Here is a 14,487-nt window from a genome sequence, read left to right on the forward strand (position 1 = left end):
ATTTAACAAAATAAAATATTGCAAAAAAAAAAATTTAATATTGTGTAGAATAAATCATATTAATAGATACAATTTAAAATTTTCAATTGAGTGATCGAAGCACAAAACTTTAAAATATCAAAATTACATTTGGTAAAAATTTTAGGAGAAATAAAATAAATAAAATTCAAAGAAAACATATTTTAAAATTGAATATCAATAAATATAATTTTATTTCGGAGCATTTTCCAAAAAACAAATATATAATAAACAGCGATTTAAGCACAACTCATTTGTTTTTGTTTTTTTCACTTTTTTATATAAAGGGTAATATTTTATTTTTAATTTTTTTCTGAATTTTTTATGATGACCATGTATAATTTATTAGGGCATGATTACTGTTAAATTCTATTTTAGTATTTTTATTTTATATCCCTAAATGAAAATTGTAAGTTTGTCATCTTCCACAAGTTCTTATAAGAGTTTTGGCAATACAGTTATGAATTAGTTCATATTCCCATTGTTGTGAATTTAATCAATAATTTCATACATACTAGAGTTTTGAAATAATAATTAGATATAATAATAATTTTTGAAACATAAATTACAAATAACTACGTTGAAACAAATAAACAGTAAATCAGTTAGAGACGTTGTTTTAACTGATAAACTTAAACCGAAAACTTACAGTGAAAATTGTATCGTAACAACTTTCGGTCTGAAAACTGTAAACTAACCGATCGTAGAATTTTTCTCTTTATCTTGAAAAAATTATACGTCCCCTCTAAAGTGGACTTGGTACTAGCAACTTCTTATAAGATAAGACGGTTGTCATTCGTTCAGTATTGCACTTGTACTGATGAATATAATTGTAACTAAACATATATATAATTGTGATAATATTAAAATTATCATTCAATTTTCTTTTTTTACTAATTTTCTTTGCTTTTTATTGACTTTTTCTCTCTCTCTCTCGGCCTCTCTCAAATTGGGCAGCGATTTAAGCTTAATTTTCAGTAACGAGCTTCTGAGTGTTTGATTGAAGTGATCTTTGTTATAGTGCTAAAAAAGAAAGAACTGCAATCGTCTTAATCTGGAAGATATTACGTTGTACCCGGTACACTTCTTAAAACGGACGTATATTTTATTCAAAGCAAGCAGTGAATTCTGCTATTCGATTAAATATATGATTACCATTGGACTAAGAATTGTTACGTCATAATTCTCGTTGTAAGTTTACTATTTAATTTACTTATCGTATAATTGTGTTTCTGGTTGTTATATATTATTTATTCCAACGTGGCTTTTATTACTTTTGATTTCTAATTTCAGAACATTGTTTCAATTACTGAAAATTGAAAATTTTCTCAACAAATTACACACCAGAAATGTGATAATATTATTTATACAAACCACCCGTTTTTTAAAGTTATAAAGTTACTCTTTTAATTATTAAAAAAAGTTACAAAATAACTATTTTTTGTTTATCATATGAGCGTGAGAGAAGTTTTTTACAAATGAGGTTTCGACACAATATTTGCGTAAATTACACTGAGCTCTCTTAAAATTTGTATAACTATAAATAACTTCATATTATTTAGAAAATTATCAATACCCCATTGATTTTATTGGCCCATCCAATAAATAGCTCAATCAGTTAGTTTTCGTTAAATTTATATCTATTTTTTGTAGTGCACTAATTAAAATACTGTTGTGAACTTTGAATTAATATTATTTTTATTTGAAAATTTTATGAAAACTTTTATAGAATAAGTGGACAATTTTTCAAAAATTTCCATCCACCTAGTTCTTGTTTTCTATAAATTTTTATTTTTTTTAAAACGAAAAAAATACGGACAAAATTGACAATTCTAATTTTTTGTTCAAAGGTTGTATAATTTTATTAAACATCAAATGTATTACTAATTTTAAAATAATAAAAAAATATTTGTAATTATATCAAATTTCAAGAGCTTGTTGTACTTATTGGAAATATTTTTGTGGCACGAATATCAGATGCGAACACGAAATGTGTTTTTAAATACTATCTACCAACCTATTTTTGTAACGCTACATGGCGGAATCTCATTGGCGGACCACGTATTCCTCGTGGAGTCCTCCCCAATCAAGCACAGCCCCAGCTTCGGTGCTCCCGAGTCTTAGCCTCGGCCCGAACCTAATTTCTCTCTCGCAGTTCGTTGAAAATTTCGCACACTTTATCTTTCTCACAGCATGCACTTCACCTTTCTCTCTCTAGAGCTACCCCGTAATTCTGCTCGCCGATTCAAAACCCTAGAACAAAGTTTCGCCGTATTTGAAGATCGATTTTTATCTCCGTTTTTCTGCGGTCACGTACATCTCAATTATAACGTAAGTCTCCGATTTTCTTTAATTGTTTCTCTTATCTAATTGCAAACCCTATTTATTTCATATGTATATACATGTATATAGTGTAAATGTGTGTAGAATAAGGAGGGGGTTGGCGGAGAGGGTGTATTTTGTGATGCTGTACGCGTATGGCATGAAATTGGGGTAGGGTTTTGCTATTCGAGACGTTTGAAAGGTCCGTTTCCAGCTTGTATTGGTACTGGTTCAATTATTGAGTAATTCTGCGGTTCTTGTATGTTGATACCATTATTTCTTCTCTATTTTGTTTGTGAGATTGTGGAAAATTTTGTGCTTTGGGTTGGGATGAACTCCGGTTGATAATCATTTAATTCTTTTTGGGTTGTTTATTTTATTTTGTCAGATATGGGAATGGTTTGGTTCTTGGCAGGTATTCTAAGGGCATGCATATTTATATGCAAAAATGTGGTCTTAGTGGGCTGAACACTGATGGGAATATATAATCATATTTTGGGCCTTTTCTTGTATACAATAAAATTCATGAGACTTATTACCATAGCCTAGTTTAGCTTGAATTTAAGTCTGTACCGTTTTCTTGTTTGATGTCCTCATATCCTTCTGCATATAAAATCTGAATGTCTAACTGTATAGGTGTTTCTTCCTTGTTGCAACTTCAATTTTCTCTGTGGTGATTCTTTGCTTTGAGAACTGCATTGCTTAAATATATGATGCTCTATTTAGCATTATAATGGTTAGGAACCTTCTCCCTTGGTCACTGTCTGTGGGGCCTATGAGACTTTCTTCCCAAACTTTCCTTTTTCCCAAGCCAATGACTGAGGAAATATTATGAATTTTCTTTAGGCTGAAGATGGGGTTATGATGTTATTGATTGATGAAGTAAGAAAATGCATAACCCAGGCTACTGAAGAGATAGAAGCAACTTTCTTCTGTAGGAGGAGTCTGTTTTATTGGAAATGCCCATAGTCTCGTTTGTATCTATGAATATAATAACTTTCAGGATAGGCTGATTGATCTCATGCGACGCTTGACGAAAGGATAGTAATTAATATGTACATAAAGACTTACAATAGTGGTTTGAGGGGGGAATAGAGTCATCTTCTGAGTAGAAGTATTTTGGATTCTTCAGTATGTTTATCCTATTTGCTTGTCTAAATTACTGAAAGTCAATTGGGTTTCACCAGGATATTGATATTTATATTTTGGTCCTGAATCCAGTAGCTCCTGTCGCATCGTATATTATTAAAAAGAGATGCAGTAGTTTCTTGATTATGCTCCAATCGAATTATTACTTTTCTGGAAAAGTAAATAAACACTAAGGTTTCATCAGCAACTGTTGTTCCAAATGGATCCATTTGATAATTTCTTTCTGGTAGACATTTGTTGTTAGATCTTTCTTGTGGAAATTAGTATCTATGTAAGGAAGAATACTAAGTTATAAGTCGAACTGATTAAATAGTTACACTGGAATAGGACTTGTTAATTGTCTAATGCAAAACAACAAATTTAAGTAATCAACAACTGCATCATGGTTGTAAAATTTGGGACTTAATTGAAGATACTGAATGAGTAGGACTTAATTCTGATTAGAGAAAACTGCCTTTTGGACTGGGAAAGTGTGATTTGGTCATTTAGAAAGTATGATTTTGCGGTTTTGTCCAAATATATTTTCACTCTGCATTCAGGTCACCTTACGAGCTCTATCTTTCTTCCAACTTATTTGGAGGACAAGTATTTTGGGGTCTCACAGAGATTTCTTTTTCTGCAGTATATGTGTTTCTAAGATATACATCTGTGTGTTTCTTTAAGCCCGTCTGGGCATGTGTGAGCTTGCACAGACTATGCACACGCACATGTGTAATTTCATCTGTTACAGTGTCTAGATATTGGGTGTATTGACAACTCCTAGTAGTTTTTATACATCACTTATTTCTCATAGATTCAAAGATTTGAATTAGTGCCTTTAGAAACAACTTATCCTTTCCCTGAACCTGTACTGGCCCAAAGATTGCCATTTACCCAAATGATCAAAGAACTGCGCTTGCTGTTCCCTTATATCCTTTTTAATGATGTGGACTGCTGATGCATTATCAGCATTGTATGAAAAATAACTGGCTTGTGGTTAAAGTTCTTTCATTATTCACCCATGGTCATTGATGGTTGTTGTGCATCTTACCTGAATTTAACTTTCCGTACTGATGCATATTTACTATCCCTTCCCCCCCTTAATAGTGCTTGCATTGTGCTGTTCTTCTTCAGGAGGCTGTCTCATGGTTGAATAGTTGGCACAGGCTGATGATTAAGTTTGAGGAGAATTGGGTGTGAACATAGTTCTTGTTTTAACATATATATATATATATATATATAGAGAGAGAGAGAGAGAGAGAGAGAGAGAGAGAGAGAGAGATTGTAATGTTGTATAGATCCCAGATAAGAAGGAATTTGATTTTTCAGAGGTTAATTCTTTATTTATCAATTTAAATAAACCAACATTGAACAGCTGAAGTTTTGGGTGCCAACCATCTATGCCTGGCAACGAATTTGGAGATAGGGTTCACAATTTCTTTGCACAAGACAATTCGTCACAGGGACAATCACATGTTCTGGGAGGAAATTGGTCTGTGCCCAACAACAATTTTTGGGTTGGCAGCCCGAAGCAAATTGATGTACTGAATTCAAGTAGCAGCAATTACACTTCCCAAAGCTCAGGTATGGCGTTGCTGCTTCAGTATCAAGTTTGGGCATTTTTCTTTCAGTTTACTTATATATATGTATATACACATATTTTTCATGTTTTCTGATGTTCCTGAATTTGATGTGTGACTAATTGCTCGTTTGATATTCTTTGGTTTCACCAGCAGATATAGATAGAGGGCAGTGCAGCTATCCTGTTGACTCAACGCATGGCTTGAACTTTTCTCAATCAAATCTGAGGCCTGATTTTTCTAAAAGTCAGTCCTTAAATGAACAGCCATATTCAAATGGCTTCTATGGTAGCCAGTTTTACCAAACTCGTCAGAATGAAGCAAACTTTCTGGCAATGGATACAGATACTGATGATCGTCATATAATAACCTCAAGAGGCTTATCGTTCCATGAATTACAGCAAGGGAGTTGTCCTGAACAACAAGAAAAAGCTTCAGATGGTCTGCAAACATCTGTAGCTCCTGTAAGTTTTGATCTATTTGGTGGTCAGCAGCAGATGAACCATCAGCAAGCAAGCATGCTGCAGGCATTCCAGCGACAGCAATCTGGCGTCAACGACATGCAGCAACTGCAACAGCAACTAATGATCAGGAAAATGCAAGAGCTTCAAAGGCAGCAGCAACTTCGGCAGCTTCATTTAAGGTCTCAAAGTCTGATCAATCAGGCTCCCTCCTTTATTAAACATGCATCTGGCAGCCAGTCCTCTACTCTGGTTAACGGGACTCCAAATTCTGAAGCATTACAGTATCCTTGGATGTCTGAGACAGGTACAAACTGGCTGAGCTGTGCTTCTTCAGCCATGCAAGGCTCCCCAAGTGGACATGTTTTTCCTCCAAACATGGGCCAGACACAACGTTTGGTGGATTTGGTGCCTCAACAGGTCGACCAATCTCTTTATGGAGTTCCTGTTTCCAGTTCAAGGGGTTTGGCTGTAAACCAATACTCTCAGATGGGGACACAGAAATCTTCAATGCCACAAGTGTCAACATCTGGAAATTCTTTTCACAGTAACCAGCATAATCTTTTGCCTGATCAAATTTCTGCACAGGAGGGGACTTCCATTTCTAGAGAGAAGTTTCAGAGTGAAAATATGTCGGGACATGCTTCTAGTCAATTCCAAGATACTGGGATAATGGATGTTGGGGCCCCTCAGCAAGCAGATTCTATACAAAGAAATGCACCTCTGCCTGACTTTCTGGGTAGACGGGGGCTAGCTACTCGATCGGAGACCTCACATGAAAGACCCACAAGGCATGTTACTTCATCCGAAGTTTCCCTTGATCCGACTGAGGAAAAGATTTTGTATGGTTCAGATGATAATATATGGGCTGCCTTCGGCAAGAGCCCCAACTTGAGTGGTGGTAATTTATTCGATAATGGTGGGTTATTGAATGGGTCTTCATCTATTCAAAATGGTAGTTGGAGTGCTCTTATGCAGTCAGCAGTCGGAGAAACTTCTAGCAGTGATATAGGGCCACAGGAGGAGTGGAGTGGTTTGAATTTTCACAATACTGATGGTTCTTCAGCAAATGAGCCCCATTCCATGCACAGTGACAATGTTAAACAAGCATCTTTGCCTAGTGACAACCTGCATATTCTTTCAGGATCGAGTTCTGGATATTTTCCCCCTTCTGCTGATACAAATAAACTTCATGTAATGGGATTGAATCAACCTGGACATAATCAGAATGAGCCTGGTCAAAAAGGGCCAACTGTAACGTCTCAAAGATTTGGGCAGTCTTTGGAAGAAGCTAGCAAGTGGTCAAATCGCAGTCCGCTACAAAAATCAGTTACTGAAGGGAATCAAATATATGGAAATGCCAAGACCATTTCTGCAACTTGGGCCTCTGGACAGAGTGGACCTGGAGAGCAACCAAATGGTCAGAATGCTCCCGCAGCTGCATCATCTGGTAGAGATAGAGCTTTCAATAGTCATGAGGCTGATAAGTTGTCACAAAACTCCCAAAACAATCAATTGAAGGTAATGCAAGGAGATGTGGTGCAGGGGAATTCTTTGTGGAAGTCCAATTCTGTGTCTAGTTCTGCTCTTGAGTTTGGGCCTGTACATTCTACAGTTGGAAATCGCCAAGCAAATAAAGGGGTTTTGAGTTTGAATGACTCTGCTGCTTCAGTAGCAAACTCGTGCCATATGGGGAATGGTGAAGAAACCAGTGCATTTATTCAGAATAATTATTTAATCAATCAGTGGAAGAATGCTTACCCTTCAGCCCAATTTCAAGGGGGTGAACGCTCGGGGAGAATAAACCAGGTTAATGAACACAATCAGGGTTTGGACTCGTTGAATAGCTGTGACAAAGATGAAGTTACGAGACACAATATAGAGAATTGTACTACGACAGAGAATTCTACTGATAGCCATCGCTCCAACTTATCTCAGCATGCTTCTGGTGTCTTCAGAGAAAGTGGGGATGCGAGTGATTCAAAATCTGTGCCCTCTGGGAAACAAAAGTCAAACAATCAGCTTGCTAGAAAAGTTTCTGTCCCTCGCAAGTTTCAGTATCATCCCATGGGAAATTTGGATGAGAATGTAGAGCGTACCAATGGGCTGAAGCAGCCTACCCAGGTACAGGGTATGGACCTGCAGCACACCCATTTTGGCCAGTCAAAATTGTTTGGTCAGGTTCCTAGAAATTCTGCAGTAAAAGAAAAGGTGATTTATGATTATACTATGTTGACATTGAACACTTACTATCGATTAGCCAGAGATTATGAATGTTGTTTTATCTACAGGGTGAGCTTCAAAATGACAATAATGCCCCTGAAGAAGAGCCTTCCCGTGGCAGCTTTTCTGGTCATGCGCGTAATGCATCTGTTCCATCTGGTCGACCGTTTGATTCATACACACCAAACAAGGCCTCTTCACCCAGGTACTTATAGTTTTCATTTTTATTTCCTGTGTTATGCTAGGATATTTTGATTACTTTCATAATGTTCCTATCCAATCCAGTCAAAACATGTTGGAACTTCTTCACAAGGTGGATCAATCAAGAAACAGTGGTTCTGTGCTGCACTTAAGTTCTTCTGAATGGAATGTATCATCTCAGCCACCTGAAGCAGAAAAAATTGATGGGCCTGCTGGTCGCCTCCAACGTACTCAGTCTTCTGTTTCTCAAGGTTTTGGGTTACAGCTTGGTCCTCCATCTCAACGCCTGCAGACTCCTGACCTTTCATCATCTTCTCAGAATGCTCAAGACATAAGCAATCCCATGCGTGCTAGTCGTGCTGGTGCAGAAATGGGAGGTAAAGGCCTGCTGATGGGGCCAACTTTTCCAGCCCAGTCGTTGCCTTTTCCTAATGAAGAAACTCAGAGTGAATTTAAAAATGACAGAAATGCAGTTCCAGGACATCGTGGCAAGGGGAACTCTCTGTATAAGATGCCTGGAAATTATGATCCAGCTTTCATTTCGGGTACTACTTATTCGAGAAGTCAGCTTCAAAATAATCAAATAACAGGATTAAGTGGAAAGATGGAAATGAATCAACATACTGACTCCTCTTTCACCGGTAGTGCTGCACGCTCTGGGCAAAGAGGATCTGCACAGACTGTTCTACAGAATGCTTCTGATAATACTGAAACAGATAATCTTGCCGCGTCTGGGTTCGTGACTCAACAATCTGGTCCTAATGATGTACAGGAAAGAGCTCCAGCTTCAACTCCATCAACCAGGGATCAAATTGAAAGTTCTCAGCAATTTGACACACCTGGAGTTTCTCATCAGGGAGCTTCCGGCCAGCTATTGCATAGCATGTGGACCAATGTCCCTACACAACATACTTCTGCTGCTCTGTACCAGAAAGCTCCATCAGTTTTTTCAGAGTTCCCTCAGCCTAATATTGTGGAATCGAGTTCTCAAGGTCTGGATGTTAGTAAAGGGGGTTACTCAGTATCACCTGTAAACGTTGAGTCAGCTCAAAAAATGGAAGAGTCTTTGCGGCAAGCATCCTCCATTAGGTATCATTCAGATGATTCTCCTGCTAGTTCTGTTTCAACACAGAAGGATATTGAAGCTTTTGGTCGAACTTTGAAACCTAATAACTTGTCTAATAAAAAGTATGCCTTGCTAAACCAAATGAGGACCTTGAAGGATGTGGGGACTGATCCGAGCATTAGGGTCTCAAAGAGAATAAAAGGACCAGATAATGTTCTTGATGGTCATCAAGTAAATTTGATGGCAGGACAGCAAAATGAGCATAACATTGGTGATACATTGGGTTCGAATACTGTATTTCCTTCTGAAGATTCCAAGACTGTGAGTGCCTCTATGCCATCTGATATCTTGCAAAGAAATCCGTCTTTACATGGAAATGTTGCTGCAGAGGATGTTGTGGCACTTGGTCTGCGTGGGTCTGAAAACAACCCTTCTGCCGATTGTACTACTTCTGTTAGAGTGGAGCATCATCAGGTTAGTCCCCAGATGGCACCGTCCTGGTTCAACCCGTTTGGAACTTTGAAGAATGGGCAAATGGTGCCCATTTCTAATGCACAGGAAGTTACATCATTAGGACTAGGAGAATCACCATTTACTCTTGTGAAATCTTCTAGTATGTTGGATGCTCCTAATCCAGAGGAGAAACGTACTGCTGCTCCAATTGATGCATGTCAAGTTGGTGGCTCTGTTCTAAGTTCTACCCCCACACTAGTAGCAGATCATTTGTCTTCTCCTCAGTTATTGCAGCTAAATATGACTAATCCAAATCCAGTGCTTTTGAGACCCAAGAAACGGAAGAGTGCTACTTCTGAACTCCATCCTTGGTATAAAGAGATATCAGATGGTTCACAATATCTTTCGACTCTCAGGTAATCATAAATAATCAGTTTTGTTTTCATCTGCTGGTGTTTATTCTCTTATCGGTTTTTGTTCATATTGATAAGTGAAGTAGCTTGATTCATGGAATTTAGGAGCAACTTTCTGCATGTGTCACTTTTAATACTCTAAGTATTTGGCTCTTGCTGCAAAACTTCATTGTTAATCTGCATAAATTTTGCTGCATGCAGTGTGGCAGAAACAGACTGGAATAAGGCAGCAAATCGTCTTACTGAGAAGGTATGATGCGGTTGCTAGTATGCTCTCCTCACTGCCGAATGGGCAATTCTTACAGGGTTGTCCGACTTGTTATCTCTTTTCCTGTATGGCAGGTTGAACATGATGCTGAATTGATTGAAGATGGACCTCTAGAGCTTAGATCAAAGAGAAGACTTATTCTGACAACACAGCTTATGCAGCAATTATTTCAGCCTCCACCAGCAACTATTCTCTCCACTGATGCTTGTTCGAAGTATGAGAGTGTCACTTATACTCTATCTAGAGTAGTGCTGGGAGATGCATGCAGGATTGCTTCATGCTCAAGTGATTTGGCTTTGCCCCGTGATGACATGAACCTGTAAGAACTCATCTGGATATTTCTGGAGTTGGTTGAATCATGCCAAACACTTGATATTTTGTATTTATAGCTCTGGTTGTTGCTTTGTCGTTCTTTTTCAGTCTAATTAACTATTTTTATTTGTGAAATATCTTCTAGACATCCTTCTGAGCGCAAACTAAATGGTAATCCATATTTTGCAAAAGTTGTTGAAGAGTTGTTGGGAAAAGCAAGGAAGCTGGAAAGTGATTTCTTGAGGTAAGTACCTTTGTCTTGATTCTTCTGGTTTTTTGTTGTGCCTGGATGTATATCTTATCTTGATTTGTATTGCTTTCTGTGAGATTCTCTATGTCAGTCTTGGTTTAAATTGAAAGATTTTTTGGTGGAAGAGAGAACTGAAATATATGTGGCATGGCTTGTGTACTCCACATCATTACTTTATTAAAGAAATCTATAGAGTTACTATCTCAAATCTTTGATTTATTTGTGTCCATAATTGCTTCATATTCATCTCATTATTACTCCACATAATTTGTTGTAGCGCATTTTAGAACGCACCGTAAGGTGTTGCCTTTACCCCTTTTTTGCTTGCTTCTCTGTTCCTTCACTTTGTTATTCTTCTTCTTTTTGTTTGCATTCTCAATCCATTGTGTTTTTCGAGGAGTGGCAGGAGGGAGTGAAGAGTGTTTGCTTTTAATGTAGTTTGTGTATACTTTCACCTTCTATGGTTGTCTTCTTGTATTCATCTTTCCGATTGATATATATATATGCATTTGAATGTGGCAGACTGGAGAAAGGTGCATCAATTTTGGACTTGAGAGTGGAATGTCAAGATTTAGAGAAGTTCTCTGTTATCAATCGCTTTGCTAAATTCCATGGCCGGGGGCAAACTGATAGTGCCGAGGCAGCATCAAGTGATGCAGTGTCAACTACTCAGAGACCTTGTGCGCAAAGATATGTTATTGCTCTGCCAATGCCAAGAAGTCTCCCCGACAGGGTACAATGTCTATCACTATAATAATTGATTGATTTATTTTTTGCATTCGTGTGGTCAATGGTCTCTGGTGATTTATTATCTGGCACTTCCGCCAAGATCAGTTGAACCACATGATGGAATTGCAGAAGTATGGGCATGATATTGTCTCCTGATACCAGATGGAGGCTGTTTAATCTTTCGATTGGGTTGATGTCATCATTGAGAAATATAAGGTTCAGTACATGTACATTTCTATGAAAATGAGAGGAACTTGGGTCCCCTTCATTTTTGAGGAAAGAGGGGATAATGAGTTCGACTTGGTATTTCAAATATATCAACACATTGGTAGAGGATTCTTCTGATATATAGATTAGTATCTATTTTTCGGTTATCAATATGTGAAGCTTATTCTGAGCTGCAAATTCATGGGTATTTGTGAAGCCAAGAACTGAAGATTGTATAAGTTGGATCTTCGGTGTAGGTATCCAAATCAATTAACATGTTGGTTTCTTCAAATCTTCTTAAAATGTGGGATAAACCCTTGCTAATGATTTTTCAACACTATCCTCAATGCTTGGTGTTTGTAGTGATCTAAAAGGGATCACATCATTCCAGTCTCTTGTAAACTCCACTTACCATCTCATATGGAAGTTGCGAAAGAGTTGTTGCTGTAATACTTGACCAGTGGCTACAGTTGTTTTCTCAAGTTGCAAGGAATAAGTTACTTTTGCTATTTATTGTTTGGTTAAAATGTTCTACTGGTACCATACCTCCTTTCTACTATTTTTTGGTTGTTTTCTTTTCCTGGAAATTTCATTTCCTGTATGTATTAGCCGTTGCTTTGATAGTCTAGTTAGAAACCTGTGAGATAGTTCGTTGATGTTCTTTGTAGCAAAATTCTTGTGTATCATTGAGTGGTATACTGTAAACAGTGAATTTGAGCGATTTCACCACAATCTCTCACAGCACTGCAGTAGCCCGTTTGTTGTGATGTTTTTCTTTTCTGTAGTTTCTAATTTTGTGCTCCAATTGGTAGCCATGGACAACGAGACTAGCATGAACGGTAAATATAGTACCATCAGTTTTGTCGACTTTGGGGACTGAGTATTCTGAACTGTTGTATTTATGTATCATATAGGTCTGTCTTGTCTTTCTGAATATGTTGAAGTGACCTTTTCTCTCTGTCTGTATATCTAAGTTGATAAGCACATCAGGTTTGCAGTATCATATCGTGATTTTTGATATTTGAAGTGTATCAGTCTTTGAACAGATTGAAGGCCTGATGTTATTTACATGGTATGAGTGATGAGATATACAATCTCACTTGTATATGCAAGTGGTGGGATTGAAAATATATTCGGATGGATCAATTTTAACTTTTCCATTATTAGAGAGAGATTATTGAACAAGTGGGAGTGAGATACTACTGATTAATATGCCCCAACCAGATACAGGATGATAAAGCATTTTGGGACTCGTCGACGGATCCTAGACAGCATGGTTAATGATATTCAAAATATGTAAAATCCGCATCTGGAAGTTGGATTTTGATGATTGGATGAATTAAGGTAGCTGTTGCAGCAGATGTTTTGATGGAAACAAAGAAGCCTTCTTTATTACTCCAGACAACCTACCTTACTTTCCTATTATTAGAGAAGTAGTATTCCAACTAAGACAGGGTCTGCCTGAGCTTCAGGAAAGTACTGTTCATCTTTTGGCTTTAAAAAAATGTTTTTCAGGTGTTTGGAATGTAATTTTTGCTTTTGAAACTGCTGAGAAAAATGTTTTTAGGTTAATTGGGGTTAGAAGCTTCTAGCTGTTTTGGTCTTTTTATACATAAATTAAGCTTCATTATTTACTGGTTTACTCTCATTATAATAATCTTAATTCAATTTTACTGTTTTTAATTTATTTTTAAATATTTTTAAAGTTGATATTGAAATTTTTAAATAAATCGAATTTACACTTTTACATAGTAAGTACTTTATAATTTTTATATTCTTTTGTTATACTATTTGATTGTTTTATTACTTTGTCATTAAAAATATAAGTTAAATAGCTATGATTAATTAAGAAAATAATTTATTTTTGCGTTTATATAAGTTTAATCATTGTGTATAAATCAACAATTATATTATTTATTAGAAGTCTTATTAAATTAAACATTCACTTTCTCTATTAATATTTCAGAAAATTTAAATATGAACTATATTAATTAAAAGAAAAATTATTATTCTTTTATGAAAAATAATTATGTTGATAAATAAGTAATAACAAATGCAAATGCAAGCAATTTTTAACAGATGTGGACAAAATGATGTTTAATAAATTAAGTTTGTTCTGGAAATGATATTTTCCAAACACTGCGTAATTTAATTTTTGTTTATCTTTTATTTTTTATTTTTACAAACACTATTTACTTTTGATTTTACTATAATATCAGATTTTCTATAAAAATCACATTTTTGTAAAAGTAAAATTTTTTGTAAACATTCGCTAAATTGAAAAACTTATCAGTTTTTATGGTAGAATTGCAATTTATTCTATTTTAGACTTGCAAATATAATTGATGCTCATTACTTCACTATTATTGAATTTGAGAGAGCAAACAAATGTGAAATACTTTATATATATTGACATATGCTATAGAATCATTTGTTTGAGATAAAAGCAAGTCCGATGTGATATTTGTAATATATAATTAAAATGTTGGTCGACTTAATTGTTATGATATTATTTATGTTAACCGCACGTCTATGTTTATTCTTAAATTACGCGATAATATTTCTACATGTATCAACGCATATTTAATTTACAAATATGATATATAATTATTTATATTGTAAATTATTAGAATTTTCATTTTTATCTATGTATATATTTTCTTTTAGGTAATTTTACCATAATACTTCAGGAACTATTATAATTATTTAAATAAAATATTAACAAGTATGTTGAAATACTTAATAATATACATAGAATATTAAATCACAAGCATATCATTGAATATCTTGCAAAGTTAAGAATATATATACATATATATAACCAAATCAGGTGTAGTCGAATTGAACTAGTCATAC

General features: G+C 35.8%; 1 protein-coding gene across 3 annotated transcripts; it reads left to right on the forward strand.

Moving 5' to 3' along the window:
* Nucleotides 1-2,189: 2,189 nt before the first annotated feature.
* Nucleotides 2,190-12,511, forward strand: LOC105168842 (uncharacterized). Of its 3 annotated transcripts, none has more exons than XM_011089003.3 (9): nucleotides 2,190-2,349; nucleotides 4,603-5,052; nucleotides 5,202-7,720; nucleotides 7,801-7,937; nucleotides 8,018-9,868; nucleotides 10,067-10,115; nucleotides 10,208-10,452; nucleotides 10,591-10,689; nucleotides 11,218-12,511. In XM_011089003.3, exons 2-9 carry the CDS (start codon nucleotides 4,869-4,871, stop codon nucleotides 11,447-11,449), a joined length of 5,316 nt encoding a protein of 1,771 aa, XP_011087305.1. In that variant the 5' UTR covers nucleotides 2,190-2,349; nucleotides 4,603-4,868; the 3' UTR covers nucleotides 11,450-12,511. The 3 variants fall into 3 exon arrangements, with proteins under 3 accessions (XP_011087305.1, XP_020551962.1, XP_011087306.1); XM_020696303.2 differs by having other exon boundaries at nucleotides 5,205-7,720; XM_011089004.3 differs by having other exon boundaries at nucleotides 4,844-5,052.
* Nucleotides 12,512-14,487: the final 1,976 nt, after the last annotated feature.

This window comes from Sesamum indicum, linkage group LG8, assembly GCF_026168435.1.
Source record: "Sesamum indicum cultivar Baizhima isolate 11 linkage group LG8, ASM2616843v1, whole genome shotgun sequence".
Taxonomy (NCBI): domain Eukaryota; kingdom Viridiplantae; phylum Streptophyta; class Magnoliopsida; order Lamiales; family Pedaliaceae; genus Sesamum; species Sesamum indicum.